The sequence below is a fragment of the Ovis aries genome, chromosome 4 (genome assembly GCF_016772045.2).
Source record: "Ovis aries strain OAR_USU_Benz2616 breed Rambouillet chromosome 4, ARS-UI_Ramb_v3.0, whole genome shotgun sequence".
Lineage (NCBI taxonomy): Eukaryota > Metazoa > Chordata > Mammalia > Artiodactyla > Bovidae > Ovis > Ovis aries.
The window spans coordinates 82,229,124-82,255,558 of NC_056057.1; the positions used below are offsets into that span (position 1 = coordinate 82,229,124).

The window sequence follows — 26,435 nt, forward strand, 5'->3', positions numbered from 1 at the left end:
TAATTTTATGGTATGTGAACAATATCTCAATAAAGCTGTCATTTTTTCAAAGTCACATACTTCCATTTATATAACACTATTGAAATGAAAAAATCATAGTGACAGAAGACAAATGAGGAATGAGGCAGCGGTAGACGTGACTGTAAAGGGGTAGCTTAACACAGATCTTTGTGGTTATGGAACAGTTCAGTGTCTTGAATGTGTTTGCGGTTACATAACTCTACACATTTGTGTATTAAAATGGCATAGAACTATACACATACACTGTATTAAAGTCAGACTCCTGACTTTGTCATTGTACTATAATTATGCAAAATGCAATCATTGGGAGAAACGAAGTTAGAGGTCCATAGAACTTCTCTGTACCTTCTTTGCAGCTCCCTGTGAATCCAACTATTTAAAAATAAAAAGTGAGAAAAAATTTAACTCCAATGATCTTCAAATCTCATCTTAATCAACAATATCCTAATTATTAACATAGCTCCCATTGAGTTTCTTAATACCCCAAATTCATGGGGTCGCAAAGAGTCCGACACGACTGAGCGACTGAACTGAACTGAACTGATACCCTAACAAGTAGATATAACATATTACAGACTTTGAGGCAAATATGTTTTTCACTGCAAACAAATAACAAGGTACTCATGTTTACTAGTTTTGTATTTGTTTGGAATCAATCAAATGCTGCTATTCATTCTCTTCAGTGTTTAGCATACTGCTTTGTACACAGTGGGTACTCATGAAATATCTGATTATGAATGAATTCTGAATCTTTAGGTCTCAGACAACAAACTGAGCTCCATTTCAATACTGAAAAGTCTAGTCTAAAGGTAGTATCGATACCGTTTAGGGAATCTTTTTTTCATATTTAAAGATTTCATTTCTTAGAGTAGTTTTAGGTTTATAGTAACATTGAGAGGAAAATAGGGTTCCCATATACCCCAGCCCTCACACATGCATTCTCTTCCCCATTATCAGCATCTGCCACCAGAGTCACACTGCTACAACTGAAGAAGTGACGATGAATGACACATCAACATCTTTACCTAAGTCATCTTCTTGTCCAAAGTCCAAGTTTCTCAGACCCTGAAAAAATATTTCTTATCTAATTGTACTTCTACTATAGTTTGTATAAAGATAGTTCTTTGAGCTCTATGCTATGCAATCATCACTACTTCTAGTTTAAATAAACACTTAGTTGTAGTCATAAACTTTTGGGGGATAAAAGCAACTTTTTCAATGACATGATGTCATTGTGTGTGTTGTGTCAGAGGACTCCAGAGTTCAGAACAGCATCATGCTGTTCTACCATCATGCTTGTGTCTACCCACTAACATGGGTGTCCCCACAGAGTCAGATCCTAGCTTTCCCTACTTTAGTTACAATTTAAGGATAAGTAATATGGACATCCATGGGATTAGGAGTTGAATTTTATCCTGGAGAAAGCTCTTTAAAACTGATTCAACAATCCAAGATGGCTAGGAGTAGGGTTTACAATGGCACATGTGAGTTCAGCTGCAGTTCAATAAACACTATTCCCCTACATGTCGACACATATCTATATATTAAAGTAGCTGATTTCCTGTAGTTATTCACAGTGCTCATTCATGTGCCATCAGTTCAGTTCAGTCACTCAGTCATGCCTGATTCTTTGCAACCCCATTGACTGCAGCATGCCAGGCTTCCCTGTCCATCACCAACTTCCAGAGATTGCTAAAACTCATGTCCATCGAGTTGGTGATGCCAGCCAACCATCTCATCCTCTGTCGTCCCCTTCTCCTCTTGCCTTCAATCTTTCCCAGCATAAGGGTCTTTTCCAGTGAGTCAGTTCTTCACATCAGGTGGCCAAAGTATCGGAGTTTCAGCTTCAGCATCAGTCTTTCCAATGACTATTCAGTACTGATCTCCTTTAGGATTGACTGGTTTGATCTCCTTGCAGTCCAAGATACTCTCAAGAGTCTTCTCTAAATCACAGTTCAAAGCATCGATTCTTTGGTGTTCGGCTTTCTTTACAGTCCAACTTTCACATCCATATGTGACTACTGTAAAAAACATAGCAGGTCATCACATGCCATATATAGCTTGATTAATACCAAAATTTGAGTTTATGAGAGGTTCACTCTCAGATTTCTGGCTGACAAAGTATAAAACAAAGAATGAATTGGTATGATGATTAAGTTCCCAATAACTCTGACAATGCATGTTTTTTGGTAGGATGGGTCAAATACAGCTTGGACCTTAGGACTTTTATTTCCTACACTGAATCTTTACCATGGGACTAATAGACACTCAGTTCAGTTCAGTTCAGTTGGTCAGTCGTGTCTAACTCTTTGTGACCCCATGAACTGCAGCACGCCAGGCCTCCCTGTCCATCACCAACTCCCAGAGTTCAGCCAAACTCATGTTCGTCGAGTCGGTGATGCCATCCAGCCATCTCATCCTCTGTCGTCCCCTTCTCCTCCTGCCCTCAATCCCTCCCAGCATCAGAGTCTTTTCCAATGAGTCAACTCTTTGCATGAGGTGGCCACGGTATTGGAGTTTCAGCTTTAGGATCATTCCTTCCAAAGAAATCCCAGGGCTGATCTCCTTCAGAATGGACTGGTTGGATCTCCTTGCAGTCCAAGTGACTCTCAGGAGTCTTATCCAACACCACAGTTCAAAAGCACCAATTCTTCAGCGCTCAGCCTTCTTCACAGTCCAACTCTCACATCCATACATGACCACTGGAAAAACCATAGCCTTGACTAGACGGACCTTTGTTGGCAAAGTAATGTCTCTGCTTTTGAATATGCTATCTAGGTTGGTCATAACTTTCCTTCCAAGGAGTAAGCGTCTTTTAATTTCATGGCTGCAGTCACCATCTGCAGTGATTTTGGAGCCCAGAAAAATAAAGTCTGACACTGTTTCCACTGTTTCCCCATCTATTTGCCATGAAGTGATAGGACCAGATGCCATGATCTAAGTCTTCTGAATGTTGAGCTTTAAGCCATATACAGGTGTACACAGGCATACTTGCATCCTGCATTATCCTAGGCTTCACAGCTACCCGAGATCATCAGAATACATTGCTGTTGGTATGAGTACATCTGCTGCACTCCAGTAGCTGGGATCAGACCACATGTTCTGACGAACAATTTGGATACAGATCAAGCTTATCAGCATGGCATACCATATTCCATGAAATGACTCTTGGGTTCTCCATCTTCACCTCCTACTCTATCTCATCCACACTCTATAGTCCAGCCATAACACACCACCTGACATTCTCACATCTCCCCAGGCATTTTCATGTCTCCCATTTCTTTGCTTATTGTTGTTGTTGTTATTTGGTCAGTCAGTCATGTTCAACTCTGTGACCCTATGGACTGCAGCATGCCAGGCTTCCCTGTCCTTCACTAACTCTCGGAGTTTGCTCAAAATCATGTCCATTGAGTCAGTGATGTCCATCCTCTGCTTAGGATTGACTGGTTTGATGTCCTTGCAGTTCAAGGAATTCTCAAGAGTCTTCTCCAACACCACAGTTTAAAAGCATCACTTTCTTAGCTTGATTGCTACTTTTGCCTGACATTCCTTCCCTTCTACTATGGCATTTTCCAGAAAACACCTGATCATCTTAAGAAACTAATCAATAAAAAAGTGCCCTCATTTTAAATACTTTATAGGCACTATCTTATCTCATTGATTTTTTTTAAATTAATGAGGTCAAAATCATTAAAACCTCTATTACAGAAGAGGAAACTAAGGCATATGAAGGTCAAGAAATGCTCAGTCATCCAGTGAGTAAGTGGCAGAGCCCAGATAAAAGTCAGGTTTGTCCCAATTAGAAAGACTGTGTTCATAACTACAAAATTATCCCCTCTCCAAACCAATTTGTGATTCTATAGTAGAATCCTTGATGAATTTTCTAAATATTCAGATATCCTTAACTCCATACTGACCTGTATTATCAGATACCATGTTTCTAGAGCTCCAGGATCTAGATTTTGGAAGAGTTCTCTGGGTGACTCTAATATACAACCTGTTTGAGAACCACTGTCTGATGACATAAGAGGGCTTACAACAACTATTGACACTTAGTGTACTACTGAGAAATTGGATAGCTTCTCAAACGAATTTTGAAAATTTAACCATTTTTCATAAAAGTTAAATGAGACATATCTATTTTGCAAAAATGAGAATCTGTGGAGAAGTATTTCCAAGAGTAACTGCATTCTGGTAACATTTTAATTACATTTTATAAATTAGCAAAAATCTGTTTTCTAAAGAAAAATGAATTTAAATTAGCTTTCATTTAAATTCTTGACAAGGGATCAACTACAGTTGTGTGGAAAAGATCTGAAAATTTGATTGAGTGTGTGGCTGTCTCAGTAGTCCTCAGGCATCAGAAATAAAATCTCAACTAAGATGCAGAAATATCAATAATAGTTCAGGCTTCATACTACTCAGGGTCTCATGTCCCTGGAACAGCAAAGAAAGACATAATCAATTTGAAAAATGAGAAAACAAATGAAGTGGCATGTAAGAGTCCTCTGATATTTTGATAAATGTTGTTCTTAAATGATGGAAACCTGAGAAGCAATAAAATATGAAATTTTATTATGCAGGTTCTATATGGCACAACTGAAGCAACTGAGCATGCATACACACATAGAGCACTTTTGCCACTTCATGCTTTAATTACCTAAATGCAAGGCTCTTTGCCTTTGTATTTATGTAATGTGAGGTATTTGAAATAAAATTTCTGGGTTTCTTACTTTTTATTTTGAAGGATAAAACAGTTGCAAAGCACAGTTTTCAAAACAGTCATCATCCAGCTTTTGCTATTAATATCTTATCTACCCAGAGTAAGATTATCAAAACCAAAATATTAAAATTGATACAATGTCACTAACTTAACTAGAGACTTGGAAACTTGACAAGTGTCATGCTAATGTGCTTTTCTATAGAACAGGATATTGTCTAGGATTCCACATTGCAAATAATTGTCATAAACTCCAGTCTTAGTCTTTGTCTTGCATAATCTTGACATTTTTGAAAAACAATGGTCAGGCAATTTATAGAATTTCTCAATTTGAGTTGGTCATATATTTTCCCATGATTAGATTCAAGTTATACATTTGGAGCAAGAAAGTGATTATGCCTCATAAGAAAAGATTCATGATGCTGTCAGATCTTATTACTGGTGATAGTAACTTGAATCACTTGGTTAAGCTGATGTCAGTAAGAGTTCCCCACTGTGAAGTCAAAAGTTTTGCCTTTGTAACAGAGAGGGTAAGGAGATCCATTGTGGTTATACAGATATGTATAATTTGTCATAATTTTAGTATGTTTACCTAAAGATAATTTTGAATTTCCTTCATTCCTTTATGTTTATTAGTTGAAATTCTACAATCTAAAGAGCTCTTTGTATTCTTCTACATTCACTGATTGATTCAACTATTTATTTATATTAGTATGGAGTCATGGATACTTACTTTATTCTATGGATTATAATCCATTACTATAATTACATTTATTTTATTACTCAAATTGTCCTAATATGGCTATTGAGAACTCTTTTAAGTTGCCACCTTTGTACTTCTGCCATGTTCCCATCATTTTGTGGGCACTTCTTCACTTCCTGGCACTACACAAGATGTTCCAGGCTTATATTGTATTTGGCAAGAAAAACTAGATGAATGATTTAGTACTGCTCAGAAACAAGAAAATAGACTCTTTTCATTTATTTATTTATTTATTTTTGGTCAGTCCCCCTGACCATTGCAGGCTCTGATATCTTTTTTCTCTTTCTGAGAATTTTGTTTTCCTTCATATTCCAAACACTGCATTTGCCAGAGAATGCTAGATAAGTGCTAGGTAATTGTCAAATGACCAACATAGAAAACTGACATTTAAGGAAAGTCTTTTAAGGACAACCTAACCACTCATTCCCATAGGTCAGAAGACTTTATTTCTTTCCTTTTAACAGGAAAACCTTTCTTTAATTAGGAAAAAAAAAAAAGTAAACAAATCCCCAATGTTGTATTAGTCTAAATACATTCATATAAATGTTTGAACCTACAACATTTACTTGCCTGACAATCAGTATAGAAGTTGGAGTATATTGTAGTTCCATTTATTTATTAATCTCTTCATTCATTTCTATATTTTGGTTTGCTTAGACATTTCCTGAAAATTCTAATTTGCATGAAAAAGTAGTTGCAAAGTATATGAACTTTTTGAGTACTACAAATTAACAACTATGTTAAGATTCTTTTGAAGAAAAATGATCTGGAAACTGTTTTTTAAAATATTAAGAAATACTTGCTTTTAAAGTGAAACATTCAGGTTCCAGGCACTATGAAGCAGTAAGTATACTCTACACTGCCTCCTCTTGAATGTAGCTATAAAACCTGGACAGAATGAGTGGAGGAGCTTTCAAAGGATTCAAAAGTCAACAGCAGCAGATGGATAGGGGAAGAATAGAATTCAAATATCATCATACAAGTGGTAAATTTATCAGTGTTTTTAGTGTTGCATCCCCCGGAAACAAAATGAGCACTTAGATGCTGCTATAGATAAATGTTTGTGCACTCCCTACCAAATTCATACTTTGAACTCTAGTCCCCCAGTGGGACAGTATTTGGAGAGGGAGTCCTGGGGAGGAGATTAAGTCAAGAGAATGGAGCCCTCAGGAATGGGATTAACATCCATATCAAAGAGACCTCAGGGAGGCTGCTGGGGTGCTGGTAATTCTTTATTTCTTCATGGTGTTTGTGCATATTGTCACCTATAGTGAAAGATCATCGATTCTTATTAAAAATAATAATAAAGGATAAAAGAGACTTCAGGGAGCTCCCTTGTCACCCCTTCCACCATGAGAAGATCAAGTGAAAAAAACGACTATCTATGAAACAAAAAGCAGGTTCTAATCAGATACAGTTTGAGCTTCCCTAGTGTCTCAGATGGTAAAGAATCCTCCTGCAATGAGGAAAACCTGGGTTCAATCCCTGGGTTGGGAAGACTCCCTGCAGGAGGGCATTTCAACCACTCCAGTAGTCTTGCCTGGAGAATCCCCATGGACAGAGGAGCCTGGAGGGCTATATTCCATGGGGTCACAAAGAGTTGGACACAACTGAGCGACTAAGCACACTCAGATACTGACTACGCTGGTGCTTTGATCTTGGACTCCCCAGCTCACAGAAATGGGACAAATAAATTTCTGTTGTTTATTTGTAACCCCATCAATGGTGTTTTTGTTATAGCAGCTCAAAGGAACACAGGTGCAAAGAAAGAAAGCTCCAGGAGAAGCCTATTGTTTTAGTTCAAGGAATAATAGGAAAAGGGAATGCATAACTCAGAGAGTGTGGATATCCAGTTGCTGCTTTCTTTTATCCATTCCCCTGCCCCAGCTCTCAGCCAAGGCTGAGGTGACAGTGGTGGCAGCAACTTTGACTAGAAGAGGCAATGATGGCAGCGAGCTAAAGCCAAAATTTGAAGAAAGGGGAACATTCCTTTAAGTTTGATGGAACTGCAGTTTCAAAAAAAAGTGGAGTCAGATCCACTGCTCTTTCTCTCTCTCTGTCCTGCTGTTACCTGGTCCCAAAGACAAGTGCAGTTACGGAACTGCACAGGAGAACACAGTAACTACAGTCACAGCATTCTGGCCACAAGACCAGAAAGAGGTTCCCTACTGGAAGTCACCAAGGAGATCATACGAGAGAAACTTGGGAATATGACTCCACGAGGTTGCTTATGAATTCTTGGGCATACATATGCATGTGTCGAATTCAACAAGCCACACTTTGCGAGCTGAACTGACAGATACACCACCACCCAGGTCTAGGGGGTGCACACACAGCACAGATTTGGATACCTCTGCAGAAGTCTGGGAAACTAAAGTGACATTAGAACCACAACCCACAGAAAGCTAAGCAGAACTTGTAGCCTGAGTCCCATCACCTTGAAACCACCAAGTGTGATATTTTGACTAATAAGACATATTAATATATACTTGGTCATCTGAAATACATATTTAGTCATATATATTTCAATTCCACAGTTCCCCAAACCTTTGGAATTTCCTGAGCAATAAAAGCAATGGGAGAATCTTTTGCCATATTTGGTCTCTCATCTTCAGTTCCTGAGTCATGAAGCTGAAATAGGTATCTTGTTATTCATAACAAGCCCCTTTTCACCACATCTGAGTTTACATTAATGAGGTGACTTTTAGGAAACACCTAAAGATGAGATCTAACTGCCAGGGGAACCAAACATTAAATAGAAGGCTGGAACTTTCGCTCCACTTCCTGATTTCTGAGGAAGGGAGAAGGGCTGGAGGTTGACTCAATCACCAACAGTCAATTATTTTATCAATCATGCCTTGTAATGAAATCATCATAAAACCCCAAAGGAAAGGGGTTCAGATAGCTTCCAGGTTGGGGAACCAGAATGCTTCCATGTGCCACCATGCCAGTCCTCAAACTCCACCAGGACAGAAGATCCTTCATTTAGGACTTTATGCATCTTTCATCTCATTGTTGATTTATATCCTTTAATATCCTTTGTAATACAACAGTAATGTAGTGTGTAAACAAATTTCTTGAGTTCTGTGAGACACCCAAACAAATTAAACAAATCCAACCATTCACCACAGTGCAGTCTGATCCATTAACCCAGCAGAAATCTCACTGGCATGAGGGTTCAAACAACTTCTGACCAAACACTGACTGGGTATTAAGCTACTCTGACCCAGGGGCAATGTCTAGGAAGCTATGTTTAAAACTAAAATCACACTCGTCCCTAGAAGCCTGAGCAATTGCTTCTGAGAAAGCAAAACCAGTCCCAGAGAGAGTCCCCAAGTGACTAGTCCCTGGCTAAATAAAAGTAAGGCAAAATAATGTAAACTCTCTGAACTCATAACAGCCTCTAAGCCATACACACATACAAGTGTAAAGGATAAAAACCTAACTGGCTGAGAACAATCTTTGACCACTAACTGGATTATATCTACCAAAGAGTGAGCACTAGGTAAAAGACAAAAACAAGTAGAACCAATCTGAGCTGGAACATTAGGAGCTGGGCAAAAAAGACTTCACAATATTAATGCAGTCAAATCATGTTGTTTGACCTCAGTTCAGTCACTCAGTCATGTCCAACTCTTTGTGACCCCATAGACTGCAGCATGCCAGGCTTCCCTGTCCTTCACCATTTCCCAGAGCTTGCTCAAGCTCATTCCATTGAGTTGGTGATGCCACCTAATGATCTCATGCTCTGTCATCCCCTTCTCCTCCTGCCTTCAATCTTTCCCAGCATCAGGATCTTTTCAAATGAGTCAGTTCTTCACATCAGGTGGCCAAAGTATTGGAGCTTCAGCTTCAGCATCAGTCTTTCCAATGAACACTAAGGATTAATTTCTTTTAGGATAGACTGGTTGGATCTCCTTGTAGTCCAAGGGACTCTCAAGAGTCTTCTCCACATCACAGTTTAAAAGCATCAATTCTTTGGCGCTCAGCTTTCCTTATGGTCCAATCATACATGACTACTGGAAACACCAGAGCTTTGACTAGATGGACCCTTGATGGCAAAGCAATCTCTCTGCTTTTTAATACAGTGTCTAGGTTGGTCAGAGCTTTTCTTCCAAGAAGCAAGTGTCTTGTAATTTCATGGCTGCAGTCACCATCTGCAGTGATTTTGGAGCCCAAGAACATAAAGTCTTGTCACTGTTTCCATTGTTTCCTCATCTATTTTCCATGAAGTGATGGGAGTGGATGCCATGATCTTTGTTTTTTGAACACTGAGTTTTAAGCCAGATTTCTCACTCTCCTCTTTCACTTTTATCAAGAGGTTCTTTAGTTCCTCTTCACTTTCTGCCATAAGGGTGGTGTCATCTGCATATCTGAGGTTATTGGTGTTTCTTGGCAATCTTGATTCCAGCTTGTGCTTCACCCAGTCCAGCATTTTACACGATGTTGTTTGACCTAGTAAGCAACAAACAAAGCAACAACAGGGGTAGGGGGATCTAAATTACAAAACATGCAAATAAACAGTAAAATGCATCCAATACACAGAAAGAAAGAGCTGGCAATAGAAACTGCCTTTGAAGAGGCCCAGACAGAGGACTTAGCAGAAAAAAACTTCAAAGCAGCTATTATAAATATGTTTGAAGTACAAAAGGAAAGCATGCTTAAAGAATTATAGGAAGATGTGAAGATGATGTCTCATCAAAGAGACAATATCAACAAAGAAATATTCAAATTATTAAAAGGAACCAAATGGAAATTCTTGAGTTGAAAAGTACAAGAACTGAAATGAAAAATTCACTCAAGGGACTCTATATATTTGAATTTTCAGAATAAAGAATCAACAAATTTAGAGATAGACTAATAGGAATTATTCAATCTGAATTTCAGAAAGAAAAACAAATTAATAAAACTGAACAAAGTCTCCGACAAATGTGAAACACTATTTAATGACGAACATACACATAACTGGAGTACCAGAGAAGAAAAAGATGAAGAATATCAAAGAAATAATGGCTTAAAACTTTACAAATTTTATGGAAAACATTAATCTACACATCCAAGAAGCTCAATGAACTCTAACTGGGGTAGATGTAAAGAGATCGATACACACCCAGACACAGCATACTCATAAAGTTCAAAGACAAAAAGAAAATTCTGAAAAGAGCAAAAGAAAAATGACATCACATGAAGGGAACCCAAGAAGATTAACACATAGCATCTCATCAGACACCATGGGAATCAGAAGGCAGTGAAACAACATATTCAAAGTGCTGAAAGTAAAGACTGTTAAACAAGAATATTGTATCACGCAAAACTACCTTTCACAAATGAAGGCAAACTAAAGATAAACCCAGATAAACAAAAGCTAAGAGAATATCTTGGTACATAATACATTATAATGAAAACCAAAGAAAATTCTTTAGGCTGAAACTAAATGATACTATACAGCACTATGAACTCACACACAGACACACATAGAGAATACCAGTAAGATAATCACTTAGCCATTTATAAAAAGCAGTATAACTGCATATTTCTCCTCCTTTCATCTCTTGACATATTTAAAATGATATTGCAATAAACAACATGTAAATAAGTGTATTGTTGACCTACAGCATACAGAAATATATTTGACAAAATAGTACAAAGGAGGTGAATAAGGGCAAAAAAAAATCTCTGTTGGAATAAGGAAAGGACATCAAATCCAACTCAAGTCTATAACTCAAATCCATAAGAAGAAAACAAAATAGCATAAATAAAATTAATATTAATATTAAAAATTCTATAAATATAGACTACTGTTGTTGTTCAGTCACCCAGTTGTGTCTGACTCTTTGGACCCCACGGACTGCAGCATGCCATGCTTCTCTGTCCCTCATCATCTCCCGAAGTTAGCCCAAGTTCATGTCCATTGCATCGGTGATGCCATCCAGCCATCTCATCCTCTTACACCTTTCTTCTCCTTCTGCCCTCAATTTTTCTCAGCATGAGGGACTGTTCCACTGAGTCAGCTGTTCATATCAGATGACCAAAATACTGGAGTTTCAGGTTCAGCATCAGTCCAACAAGTATTCACGGGTGATTTTCCCTTAAAATTGACTGGTTTGATCTCCTTGCTATCCACGGGACTCTCAGGAGTCTTCTCTTTCTGAAGGCACCACCGTCTGAAGGCATCAATTCTTCAGCACTCCACTTCTTTATACAGTCCAGTGCTCACAACCATACGTGACCATTGGGAAGACCATAGACTTGACTATACGGACCTTTGCTGGCAGAGTAATGTCTCTGCTTTTCAAGACACTGTCTAGGTTTGTCATAGCCTTCCTGCCAAGAAGCAAAGGTCTTCTGATTTCATGGCTACAGTCACCATCCACAGGGATTTTAGAGCCCAAGAAGAGGAAATCTGTCACTACTTCCACATTTTCCCCTTCTATTTGCCATGAAGTAATGGGGCCAGATGCCATGATTTGGGGCTTCCCTGGCTCAGATGGTAAAGAATTTGCCTGCAATTCAGAAGACCTAGGTTCAGTCCCTGGGTTGTGAATATTTCCTGGAGGAGGGTATGGCAACCCACTCCAGTATTCTTGCCTGGAGAATCCCCATGACAGAGGAGCCTGGAGGGCTACAGTCATGGGTTGCAAAGAGTCAGACACGACTGATTGACTAAGCACTAAGCACAGTCATGATCTTGATATTTTTAACATTTAGTTTTAAGCCAGTTCTTTCACTCTCCTCCTTCATGCTCGTAAGAGGCTCTTTAGTTCCTCTTCACTTTCTGCCATTAGAGTGGTTCAGTTCAGTTCAGTTACTCAGTCGTGTCCAACTCTTTGTGACTCCATAAACTGCAGCATGCCAGTCCCCCCCGTCCATCACCAACTCTCGGAGTTTACTCAAACTCATGTCCATTGAGTCAGTGATGTCATCTAACTTCTAACCATCTCATCCTCTGTCTTCCCCTTCTTCTCCTGCCTTCAATCTTTTCCAGCACCAGGGTCTTTTCAAATGAGTCAGTTCTTCGCATCAGGTGGCCAAAGTATTGGAGTTTCAGCTTCACTATCAGTCCTTCCAATGAATATTCGGGACTGAATATTCACACACATAATACGTCTGAATTTGTTCATCATCTGAAATGTGTCATATACACTGACAGATAAACATAAATTCTACTTTTTAATCTCTTGTCTACTAAGAATTATATCCAGCCAAACTGTTTCACCTCAGATCTTCATCATCCATTTTCCAGTTACAGGGAGCACTGTATGTACATATTTCCCAGCAGTATTAGAAACAAGGATATAATTTTGCTTGGTTTGTATAACCTTCTCAGGGCTATGCAACTAATGAATGTCATTCAAAAAGCAATCTTTGAAATACATCAACGGTGCATGTGTGTATGTGTGTTCATGTGCGCGCATGTGTGCCTGTATGTATCAGGTAGAAAGGGCTTGAAAAATAGCTCTGTATTTTGGGGAGCTTCTGACACTTACTATATGAATATTGAAGGCTTTTTCCCCCAGATGCTCAGATATTCTGCCAAAATGTGCTAAAACAAAATCACTTAGAGACTATGAGCTAACCTAGAGATTAATAAAGCCTCCAACTTCACAGGCTTCCACAAATAATGATATGAAAACAACAGATAATTTTTAAGTGATCAAATATTTCAAGACTTCACTCTGTTTGTTTCTATGACATATTTATCCCATATGAAAGATTGGCTAAAGGAGTTGTAATGGCCTTCTGGGACAGGAAGAATAAGGTTTCTGAAGAAAATGTTAAATTAATTTTGATGGTGATGGAAAGTTAAGGAAGAGTTGTTAAGGGCTGGCTTGCTGCCACAGGGTGGGGTTTTGTTTTGGTATCCTTTTAGGGCCTGCAGGTGTTTGGCACCAGTTAAAATCAGGGCCAGCTGTGATATTTCAGTTCTGATATTTCCCTCCCAATAGTTCTCAGAAGTGATGCTTTAGGGTGATGTCTTACACCTGATGTCTTCAACTTGTGTGGTACAAATATGAAGACTCTGTTAAATAACACCAGTTTTGCGACACCCTTTGCCCTTTCTTTCCCACCCACAGGTCATGGCATCAAGCAGAAATAAAAATATTAGTCAGAGGTTCAATTATTCATATATATACATATATTTTTAATTGAGAAGTTCATTCAAAAATGGTCATACACTAGAACCACCAAATATATGGTCTTGAGCAAAATAGAAAAAGCAGGATAACAAATTCTCTTTTGATTCTCATAGTAGATAATAATGCTTTTAAATCCTCCCAGTGGCAAGACCCATACCTATTTTTGCAGGAATTTAAATAGTTTCTATTAAAAGCTACATTTTCTTTTAAGTTTATTTGGGTTGGAAAACCTCAAACCACAATGTATTTCATGCATATGTTCCCAAGGGTATGTTAAATAGGACCATACTGAGGTCATCTAGTAAGATTTTTAAGCTTTTTGAGAATTCTTTTAATGTACTGCACAATCTTGGCCTGATTAAAAGAAGATATTTTAAGAAAGCACTTGGAAACATGACTATTAAAAATCTATATGCCAATAATCTATATTATACTTCTATAATGCACAGAGTTTTCCTCAGATAATGTATCGCTGAGGAAGAAAAAAAACAATAAAACTCCCACTAAAAAGGTTTTGGATCAAAACTTCTCAGAGCTATCAGTAAATGCAGACCAAAACCCCCTATAGTATTCTTGATTGACTTAACAGTGGATGCCTGCAGGATCATTTTAACTGTGCAAAGGACTGCAGCATATAATCAGAGGATAAAAGGTAGACAACCTTGCATCTATCCAAGAAAAAAATCATTTGTAGTTTCCATTGAGTTAAAAGGCAAGTTTTCTCAGAGCATGAGACTATGAAGACATTATTTTGGTCAGGAATAATTTCAAACATCAAGTAAACTTGTCTACCATGTTCAAACCAGAGATGAAATATAAATGGTCCACTTGATAAGTAGGTTCACAGAAAATTCTCTCCTGCTCTTTGATGCTTCTATTTTTTTTTTGGTTAGACATACCCCTTTTCACTTCATCAAAGTTTCACTTCCTGCGCCATGTTCCAGGCCTTGTACTTCACCCAAATCAATTTTCAGTTGTACTAGCAGCTGTGCTGGCCAGGCACACATGGAGAGCTGGGCCCCGGGCGCCAGTGGCGCAGTCCCACATCCGAACAGAAGTGGCCAGTTCCATGTACTGGGGGCCAAGAAACTCCACAGCTCATCAGGGGAAAAACAAGGGAGGACACCTTGAACGGAAATCATACTTTTATAGAAAATGGAAAACAAAAAGATTTTCAGTAATCAGAAAAATGACGGGCTAAGCACTTCTTGGCACAAAGTTTGCGGATGCATTTCCTTAAAAGGATATTAGCTAGAGCTTGATGTCAAGCTGATGATCCCCATCCTCACAGCTACACTGGATTTGCCTCTATCTACTACATGATGATAAGTAAAGATATCTTTTAGCAAAATATAACTGTGAAGGGCACCATAACCAGAGCTATTACTTTTTACTGAACATTTACCATTTAACAATCCCTACTATGTGACTTTGATAAACATTATCCCAATTAACTTTACAGCATAGAGAAAAGGTTCTATTTCATTACTTGAGCGTTGAAGCCTAGAAATCTTATAAAACTTCCCAACACTTCTGATTCCATGGTCTTAGCTATTGTATTATGCTTAGTCCCTGGAGTTTCAAAGGCTTCTCAGCCAGCTCCACATATGAGTCAGTCAGTCCCACACAGAGGGGATAGTAGCCACTTGATTATTTGGAAACCTATACTTTACAAAGTTAACCAACTCACTCATCCCCTGATTCATGCATCAGTGAAATTTTACTGGGTACTTGCTACTTAAGTCAACTTATAATTTATTTTTCAGAAAGTAAAAGAATTACTAAATTCATGCTAAATCCCTAGCATCTAGTACATAGTAAATGTTGAATACAATAAAAGGTTTGTTAAATGAACTTTCAGAGTAGTTTCCTTTTAGATATTATCTTAAGGTATGTTTTCTTTAATAATTATTTTATCAAAATTTTAAAATTTTATTTATTTTAATTGGAGGCTAATTACTTTACAATATTGTAGTGGTTTTTGCCAAACATTGACATGAATCAGCCATGGGTGTACATGTGTTCCCCATCCTGAACGCCCCCCTCCCCATTCCATCCCTCAGGATCATCCCACTGCACTAGCCCTGAGCACCCTGTCTCGTGCATCGAACCTGGACTGGCAATCTATTTCACATATGGTAATACACGTTTCAATGCTATTCTCTCAAATCATCCCACCCTCGCCTTCTTCCTCAGAGTCCAAAAGTCTGTTCTTTATATCTGTGTCTCTTTTGCTGTCTCCCATATTGGGTCATCATTACCATCTTTCTAAATTCCATATATATGCATTAATATACTATATTGGTATTTTCTTTTCTGACTTACTTCACTCTATATAATAGACTCCAGTTTCCTCCACCTCATTAGAATTGATTCAAATGCATTCTTTTTAATAGCTGAGTAATATTCCATTGTGTATATGTACCACAGTTTTCTTATCCATTTGCCTGCTGATGGACATCTAAGTTGCTTCCATGTTCTGGCTATTGTAAACAGTGCTGCAACGAACATTGGGGTACACGTGCCTCTTTCCATTCTGGTTTCCTCAGTCTGTATGCCCAGCAGTGGCACTGTTGGGTCGTATGGCAGTTCTATTTCCAGTTTTTTAAGGAATCGCCACACTGTTTTCCATAGTGGCTATAACTAGTTTGCATTCCCACCATCAGTCACTCATTATCAGAGAAATGCAAATCAAAACCACAATGAGGTACCATCTCACACCAGTCAGAATGGCTGCGATCCAAAAGTCTATAAACAATAAATGCTGGAGAGGGTATGGACAAAAGGGAACCCTCTTACACTGTTGGTGGGAATGCAAACTAGTACAGCCACTATGGAGAATAGTGTGGAGATTCCTTAAAAAACTGGATATACAGAAATTTTTAACTCCCTGTTTTTTTCATCTTCTACAGTCCTATCAAAATACCTAATGATGCAGAATCCTTCTAAAACAGCCGAACACTTCCAGGCATGGGAAAAGATGATACCCTTATTTCTTGTGCCAAACAGTCCTACATACAATTGTCATAGTAATCTTTGCTCATATTTAAAATGCATTAATACTACACTGTTCTCTAGTCTTTCTAAAAATCCAGATACTTTTATACACAGATTTTGGTATTTAAATTCCAAAGAAGAATGAAATCATGTATAAAAGAAACCAACTCTATTCTTGGAACTAGAGTATGACTGTCAATAACCATAACTGTATGATTAAGAACTTTTCATGCTAGAACTGTAACAATTAGAATTTGGTTTTGGTGGATAAGAAGATATTTTTCAGAGACTTTTGAGGGAGAAGAAAAAATTGGTATCCTGGCTTAGGATATATTATATTCTCTATTTGAAATTTTGTTTCAGTGCTAAAAATAAGCCACAGACCAATACTAGAAACTTCCTGTAAGTCCAAAGGAGTTCCGATCCAAAAATGAAAGTAATTAAACTGATCTACAAAGGAAAATTGAGAATGAAAATCCTATTTACCCAATATTCAATTTGAGCCAGCCCACAAAGTGAATAGTTTTAAGTGTAGGAACTTAGATCCTTGTTTATCAAAGCCTAAAAAATAAGTAATCCTTGAATATATCTAATAATTTTTAAAAAAACATTCCTGCTTTGGTGCCTTTATTCTCAATGAAACACAGGTGAAGCCAACAGAAACACTGACGGAAGAACTCTCAGGAATTATCTCTAGAGAAATGTGCCCTCAAATTGAGTTACACAGGAAGCCCTACACACCTCAGTTCTACTTGTAAGCAGGGGAATAATGGTAAAACCCACCCATTCCTCTACAACAGCTTAAAGCCAAAGCTTGGCCTCATTCAACTTATGAAGTGAGATAACTGGCCCTCTGGTCTGTGACATTCAGGGTATACACACTGTTACCTCATCACAAGGAATCACCAGCATTCACCAGCAATGTAGTGTAGTGGGGATCCCTTAACAAAGACTCAGTCTGTATCAAGAGGACTCCCTTTCCTCCAATACTTATTGACCGTTCTTTCACTAGGAACAAAGCCTTTCCATAATCACCATATTGGCCAAAAAAAAATAGCACAGAGCAGAATTCCTGCATTAATCACCTTTGTTTTTTTTCCTCCAGTAAATACTGAAATCATTGATTTGAATACATTTCAATTTTCCTTTAAACAGATATTCATGTAAGACAAAGGTACCAAAGTTAGTCAGGTCAGTTTTCTCCCTCAAAAAGTGTATTCCATTTTCAGCAACTTATTTCAAAGAAAAATCTACCATTATAAAAATGAAAAAAATGAAGAGAAAGACTATAATTTTGAAATGTTGCAAGCTGACAAGATACGTGAATAATCACAGTGAAAGTTTCACAGAAAAAGGGAGCTCCTCTACATTATGGGATTAATATGTGAATTTGAGCAATGGTAATTTGCTTGCAGTGAGGCTGTTTAAATAACATCAAAACTTATTATTCTGACCTTATCTCAAAATAATCATTTGAACAGTGTTATAGAAGAAATATTTTTTCAGATGATCCCAACTTCTGAAACTCAAGGAGTCTGTAAACAATGTACAGCATGAATCTCTATTCAATTTTGTCTTCTTCATGAATACTGCACATTATTCAAAGCATATAGATGTCTCTAATCAGCAAAATTAATGATGACTTCTCTATCCATTTTAAAATAGCCATATGGTGAGAGGGGGACTGTAAATCTGAAAATTACACATTTCTTACTCCTGCTTCTTCCTGCAGAGAATGATCTCTGAGTGCCTGATCCCAACTCTCAATTGTTTTTATTCCATTTTTCAGGAAAAAAACAAATGCCCTGACCTTAAAAATGTCATGGAGTGACCACTGGAGAAATATGTTAGATCTAATTGATATAAAGGTATAATTGTAGATAGCCAGTTCCAAATTTTGATTTTTTTTTAAATTTCAGATGGATAATTTAACCTAGAGTAAAAAATCATGTGATATGACTTTTCAAGACCAATGGCTAATGTACATTTATATGAATCAGTCTGAATAGAAAAAAAGAGGTAAATTCTTGTGTTTTTAACCAAAACATCCTAAAATTTTCAAAAATCAAACCTGAGGTTCTGCAAACACATTCTTCATGTTGTTAATCGGGCCATAGGGGACTCCACTTCCTTCAAAGAGCTGTAACCACTTGCTGGTCATTTCTTCTTTAAACCTAGTAACAGATAAACAGATGCACCTTTATACTTAAAGAACACAACCTTTTTTCTCATACAGCCCTCTTTGAAAGCAACTGATAATGACAAAAATATGTTTCTTTAACTTTCCTTGTGCCTAGTTTTGACAGAATGTTGCCAACATGAAACAATTTGAGTTGCCCTGTAAGCGATAAGAATAGTCACTCAGCTCCCCTTGTTTAAAAACCCACCACAGAGTTGAAATTCCTCCTGTTTCTTCCCCTATAAAATTTTTGACAGAGAGTCCCTCAGAGAAGAAAGATTAGGTATAAAATGAGCTTTTGTATTAACCGAGCTTCAAATGTGGTATTGAACACTTGATGAACTTAATAATGATAATATAATATTACTGCAGTTTTGAGCATAATGTCATTTACAAAGTGGTTTTTTACACCTCAGGAATAGTATATGAGGTTAAGATAGATACACATATGTTAAATTATTCCTCAAAACAAAAAATAAACTAGTGAATCTATTTTTTAAAAAAGCTATATGTTTGATCTGCATTATATTTAAGGCACATCAGAATTAACAGGCACAATCCCTGGCCTAAAAAAAAAAAACACCTTAACTATTTAGGTACTCGCACTGTAGTTTACTGATCAGAACAAATGGAGACATACAAAGACTAGTATCTAAAACCATCCAAGCCCTTTACCTCTGTTTGTTTCCACTGTAACTTGGAATAGGACTTCTCAGACACAAAAGCTTATCTAATGTCGTTTTTCCTCTATTATGTCTTAAGGGAAGGGGACCTACTTCATTAATGAAATATACTGTCTTTTGGTTTTCTGTTAAGACAGTGAACACAGGAAAAAAACTTGGATGCTCAAAGACAACTCAACACTCATAGTTCATAATATATGAAGAATTTTAGAACTGTTAGCTGTTAAAATAGTAAACTTATTTTAGTTAAGTAATAATATAGGTTAAAAGGGATTTTTTAAAAGAGTTAGCTGTAGTGAATTATTAGCAGCACATATTGAAGTATTAAAGTATTAATGCTTCATCAATATGGAAGAACTACTGGAAATGTAGAAATATTTAATATGCATGGGCTTCTATTCAGCTCTTTTAGACATTGCTAGAGTTAATCTCAGATCAGTAGATTCTATGGGAATTTGTCAAAGAAATTGATTTCTTCCACTATTTAAAAAAAAGGATAAATGCAGTATCAATATTTTAACCATACTTCTTTCATTGCCATCTAACAGATAAAAAGAAAAAAAGACTGAATTAATGTAGTCTCTGAAAGACAAAATATGAACAATTGTGCTCAATCATAAATTTTCACATAAGGATCTAATAAAATTTTTTAATGAAGGTAGGATTACATTTCACTGCTGCTGCTGCTGCTGCTGCTGCTGCTGCTGCTAAGTCGCCTCAGTCATGTCCGACTCTGTGTGACCCCACAGACGGCAGCCACCAGGCTCCCCCGTCCCTGGGATGCTCCAGACAAGAACACTGGAGTGGGTTGCCATTTCCTTCTCCAATGCATGAAAGTGAAAAGTGAAAGTGAAGTCGCTCAGTCATGTCCGACTCTTAGCGACCCCATGGACTGCAGCCCACCAGGCTCCTCTGTCCATGGGATTTTCCAGGCAAGAGTACTGTAGTGGGGTGCCATTACATTTCACTAGGAATGTAATTAATCCTATTTATACATCCACTTGTTTTATAACCATCTAAGGAATCTGTATGCAGGTCAGGAAGCAACAGTTAGAACTGGACATGGAACAACAGACTGGTTCCAAATAGGAAAAGGAATATGTCAAGGCTGTATATTGTCACCCTGCTTATTTAACTTCTATGCAGAGTACATCATGAGAAACGCTGGACTGGAAGAAACACAAGCTGGAATCAAGATTGCCGGGAGAAATATCAATAACCTCAGATATGCAGATGACACCACCCTTATGGCAGAAAGTGAAGAGGAACTAAAAAGCCTCTTGATGAAAGTGAAAGAGGAGAGTGAAAAAGTTTGTTTAAAGCTCAACATTCAGAAAACAAAGATCATGGCATCTGGTCCCATCACTTCATGGGAAACAGATGGGGAAACAGAGTGTCAGACTTTATTTTGGGGGCTCCAAAATCACTGCAGATGGTGAGTGCAGCCATGAAATTAAAAGATGCTTACTCCTTGGAAGAAAAGTTATGACCAACCTAGATAGCATATTGAAAAGCAGAGACATTACTTTGCTGACTAAGGTCCGTCTAGTCAAGGCTATGGTTTTTCCTGTGGTCATGTATGGATGTAAGAGTTGGACTGTGAAGAAGGCTGAGCACCGAAGAATTGATGCTTTTGAACTGTGGTGTTGGAGAAGACTCTTGAGAGTCCCCTGGACTGCAAGGAGATCAACCAGTCCATTCTGAAGGAGATCAGCCCTGGGATTTCTTTGGAGGGAATTAGGCTAAAACTGAAACTCCAGTACTTTGGCCACCTCATGCGAAGAGTTGACTCATTGGAAAAGACTTTGCTGCTGGGAGGGATTGGAGGTAGGAGGAGAAGGGGACGACAGAGGATGAGATGGCTGAATGGCATCACTGACTCGATGGATGTGAGTCTGAGTGAACTCTAGGATTTGGTGATGGACAGGGAGGCCTGGCATGCTGTGATTCTTGGGGTCGCAAAGAGTCAGACACAACTGAGTGACTGAACTGAACTGAACTGAAGGAGTGTCTACTATACACCAGGCATTGATTGTTGTTGTTGTTGTTTTAGTCACTAAATCTTACTCTTTGTTGGACTTTTGTGACCCCATGGACTGTAGCCCACAAGGCTCCTCTGTCCATGGGTTTGCCAAGGCAAGAATACTGGAGTGGGCTGCCATTTTCTTCTCCAGGGGATCTTCTGACCTAGGTATCAAACCTGAATCTCCTGCACTTGCAGGCAGATTCTTACTACTGAGTCACCTGGAAAGCCCAAGCATTGATTACTGCCTCTAAAAATATTGCCTTCCTTTTCTTCTCCATTATGATAAAGACTTTTCACTACACACATTAATTATGGCCCAATAATGTTAACTATCCTTATTTAATATATAATAAAATTTCTCACTTCTAAGTACTGAAAGATATTCTGTCATGGGAACACCACAACGCAAGATTAAATGTCTTTTGAATTAGTGGATTCTTCACATCCATGTTTTCTGCTCAATGACTGTTAAAGTCATCTCCTGGCCAAGATTTCCTAAGATATATAGATAGATAGATATCACCAAAATGATATACGTTGAAAGAATAGAAGTGGTACTTTGAACTTGAACCTTTCCAATCAGGGTATCAATTACTTAAGTGTTAATAAACAGAGTGTTATAATGGTTAGTATGGTACATTTTTAAGACAAATGAATTTATCACCACTGAACTCACCCAAGTGGCCTGAAAGACACGCACAGAAAATGCATGTCAATATCTAAACAAACCCGTAGCTGCAGTCTTGCCAACAAAAACTCAGGGGAATATTTGAAGTTTTAGTATTTATATAAGCTTTTCACCACTGAGCAAGAGAGGGATTTATTTCACATTATGGAAAACATCAGATGCACTCTGGATGTGAGACTGGAGAGAAATGCAGCGTCTGGAGCTGAAGTGTGACCACTGTTTGTGTATTTGCGTGGGTGTGGGCGTGGATGTGTTCATAAGTGCCTTACACTCAATCAGTCAGAGACCAAACATCACTGCATTCCACTACTCCCAGAGGACATAACCATCATTTTCTTCTGAAAACCTATCTCTTGATCTAAATCTGATGTAGAATCCTTTCCTTTATCTATGCAAAAAAAAAAAAAAACACCCTGTAAGCACATGTTTTTATGAACCACAAAAATTTTGCTAAAAAAATATGCAAAGAGCTGATTTAAATCACTCAGGGCAACACAATCCTGAACTAAGACAAGAAGGGTGTCCTTGGATCTGGCCCCAAAGCTAGAAGCCTCCTCTGGGAAGTTATCTGGAGACTCATAAAACAATTCAGACTTAATTGTGAACTTAATCAACCAACCCATATATTTAATTCTACATTTCTGTTGAATTCACTTGATGCCAAATGGTTACTGTTAATCAGATTACACCATTTAGGAAGACTTGAGTTTAAATTTCTTAACATCAAAATTTAACCTATAAAACAAACCTGAATTCTTCTCTTTAGAGACTGGACTAAAGTTGCAGCCAAATTCAAGACCATAGATCTACTAGTAAGAGATCCATGCCATGAAGATAAGATTTGGAAATAACCAATAAATTATTATTATTAATTGTTATAGTAAATGGCAACTATTTCATTAATATTTAATTATTACTCATTAAGGAAACAATTAATGCTGGTCATTAATTGTTTGATCTATATCTTATTGATTTTATCCTCACAAGTACATTATAAGGTAAGTATTATTCTCCTTTGATCAAAAGGAAACTCAGATTCAGGAAAATTTACCTGCTCAAATTCATATAGCTTTCCTCCTCCCAATGTTTTTGAGATATAACAAACAAAAATCACACATATTTAGTTTGTATAATAGGATTTTTTAAGGAGAACAATATGATGATTTTAAAATATGTATACATTATGAAATGATTACCAAAATCAAGTCAATCAATGGATCCATCACCTAACAGTTATCATTTCTGTGTATGTGGTTAGAACACTTATTTGTTTTGAGTATTTGATATAGTATTATTACCTATAATTACCATATTGTATATTAGAGCTCAGAATTTTTCATCTTTTAGCTGACAGTTTATTCCCTTTGACCAGTATGTCCTCATTTCCCCCACACCATATCCCCTGGCAACCAGCATTCTACACTCCGGTTCTATGGGTTCAACTTTTTTTAGATTCCACACATAAGTGAGTGAGATCACACGGTATCTGTATTCCTGTGTCTGGCTTATTTCACTTAGCACTAAGATGCTTCTTCACTTTCATCCAATATACCTCAAGGCAAATCTCTTTACATGAATACTCATTCATTCCTATGCTTTTCACAGGTTTGTTGTGTGCCAGTCATGGGGATTACAACAATAAAAAAGAAAGTCATTATATCCAGAGACCACATTGTCTAATGGAGAACACAGTTATGAAAATTTATGAATTACAGTGCAGGATGCTGAGACAAAAATATGAATGAATAACTTCCAGCTGAAGCACCAAAGAGGGAGACCTGCACAGGGCCTGGGGGAGTCACAAAGAGTTCAAAAATGAGGTGACACTTGAGCCAGGTGTTGAAGGATGAGTTAGAATTTTCCATGTGAAAGATGGGAATAAGAATCTTCAGGCAGAAAGATCAAGGTGTACAAAGACCCAGTCTGGAAAGAATCTGAAATCTCCTGTGTCTCGAGTAGCAAAAGATGAAATGGAAAAGGGAGGTTAGAACCAAAGTATGAGGCACCTCATGAGCTCTGCTAAGAACACTGCATTCACACTGGCAAAGAGGAACCCAGAGAGGTCTTTCATTAGGGGACTGACAAAACCAACATTGATACTGAGAACAGAAGGAGACTGATGAGTTTAGAGAAAAAGAAACCTGACAGGAGGCACCATGCTGTCTACCCCTGATGCTTCTTAAATCTGCCTCCTCATCAATATCCTCCATATTATTGTCAACCAGAAGCAAGTTTCAATTGAAAAAATAAGTTTTCCAGACATTCTTACACCTTTTTTTTTACTATGCTATTTATCTGTTACCAATCTATCATTACTGCTTGAGCCTCTGAAATCTGACTTGGTCATCAACACCTTTTGTTACCCAGTCTCCAAGGGTCTACAGTGACCACTTGACAGACCCAATATTCTTTCCACAGTCCTCATCCTACTTGCTTTCTGTGCAGTATTTGATGCTGTGGATCTATCCTGTATTTCACTCCCATGATACAATACCTTTTTGGATTATTAATACCTCTTTGGCCATTTCTGGTTTTTTTTTTTAATTAATTCTTCAACTTTTTTCTTCTAGTCCCAATAGTCTTCATTTTCTTTTATGCACTTAAGGAATCTTGTTATTGCTATGCAGATGATATCCCAATTCATATTTCTAGTCCTGATCTTGCTTTCTGGTTACCACAGAATATTTCCACTCAGCTGCAGTATTACCCCTATAAACACGACTTGCCCATGGATGATTCAACCTCCATTTTCCCCATAAACCTAATATTCCACTTTGCCTGAACTCAAATGCTTGGCTAAATCTGGAACTTTGTCTTCTCATCATTTCTTATAACTTATATATAGCTGTACTGAAGAATCAACTTTTCAAAAGTTAAGCTTTATTCCTCTATTCCCCCTATTGCTATCACTATCCAGGCCTTTGATTCATAACACATGGTCTATGGCAATAATTGATTAAAAACTTACTGCCTCCAGGGACTTCCCTGGTGGTCCAGTGGTTAAGAATCTGCCTTCCAGTGCAGGGGACACAGGTTCAATCCTTGGTAGGGGAAACTAAGACCCTACATGCTGCAGGGCTACTGAGCCTATGCACCACAACTAAAGAGTCTGTGCACCACAACTAGAGAAACCTAAGCACTGCAATGAGAAGCCTGGACATTGCAACTAGAGAGAAGACCCCATGTGCCACAGTGAAAAGCTCATGTACCTCAAGGAAGAGGCAATACAGCCAATTAATTAATTAATTAATTAAACAATAAAACTTACTGCCTCCAATTTCCTCCTTTCCATAAATCACAAATTTTAGACGTCTCAAATCCATCCAACTGCTTTCTTCCCCAAGATCATTACCTCCTTCCATACTAGAAAACCAGACTGCTTCTTGACTGTTATAGCCTCATCACTTAAAATATAGTCAGCACTCAACATTTGCTGAATGAATGAATATATGACTCTTTCAGAATAATAAGAGTTTGTTTATTTGCCTGGTGCACAGCAAGCCAAACACTGAGACAATGAGGTTTGCAGCAGAGAAAGGGCTTCTTCCAAAAGCAGCCAAGTCAGATGAACAGGGAAAAGTCTCAGATCTGTCTCCCTGAAGGCCAAGGGGCTGGGGATATTTAAGGGATAAAAACTGAGGCATGGGGAGCAGCATGGGGAAAGGTAATGGCAGACATGAAAAAGGGGAGGCAGTTGTTCTGAGTAGATGCAACTAAGCCACAGGCTTCATTGTTGGAGACATGCTCAGAAAATAGCAGCACTAGCCTGCCATGAGGGTGGAGATTCTGGCCCTCTGACATCAAAAGGTCACAGAGTCAATATTTGCACATGCCCAGAGAGGGGATCGGAGGTCTTAACCCGTCTCAGTGATCTCAAGCTGGAAGTGGACACAGCTGACTCCAAGTTCCTAAAAAACAACTCGGGCAAACATCCTATTGCTCCGGTTATGTGACTCTTGGAGGACATGGAAACTTTTATAAAAAACAATCAAAGCAAGGCTAACCAGTAAGGGCAGGTCACAATTCACCATTTATCTAGGGTAAACTCACAACTACCCTAGGTTTCACCTCAGTCACATTAGCTTATAATGTTTCAATTTAGGGACTTTCTATGTTATCCAGAGAACCACAAGATTCAAATGTAAGATACGAACATATTAGAATATGGCTTTACGTTACAAAAGCATACTTTAATTCATATAATGATTTCTTCATATAAT

The 26,435-nt window shown here is 37.9% G+C and overlaps 1 protein-coding gene across 2 annotated transcripts in view; it reads right to left on the bottom strand.

Moving 5' to 3' along the window:
- SUGCT (succinyl-CoA:glutarate-CoA transferase) overlaps positions 1-26,435 on the bottom strand; it is a 762,875-nt gene that overhangs the window by 411,445 nt on the left and 324,995 nt on the right. For both annotated transcript variants that reach the window (XM_042249226.1, XM_004008000.5), the window contains one exon: positions 18,711-18,813. In XM_042249226.1, the coding sequence (XP_042105160.1) occupies positions 18,711-18,813 (103 nt within the window). The remainder of the gene's footprint in view (positions 1-18,710; positions 18,814-26,435) is intronic.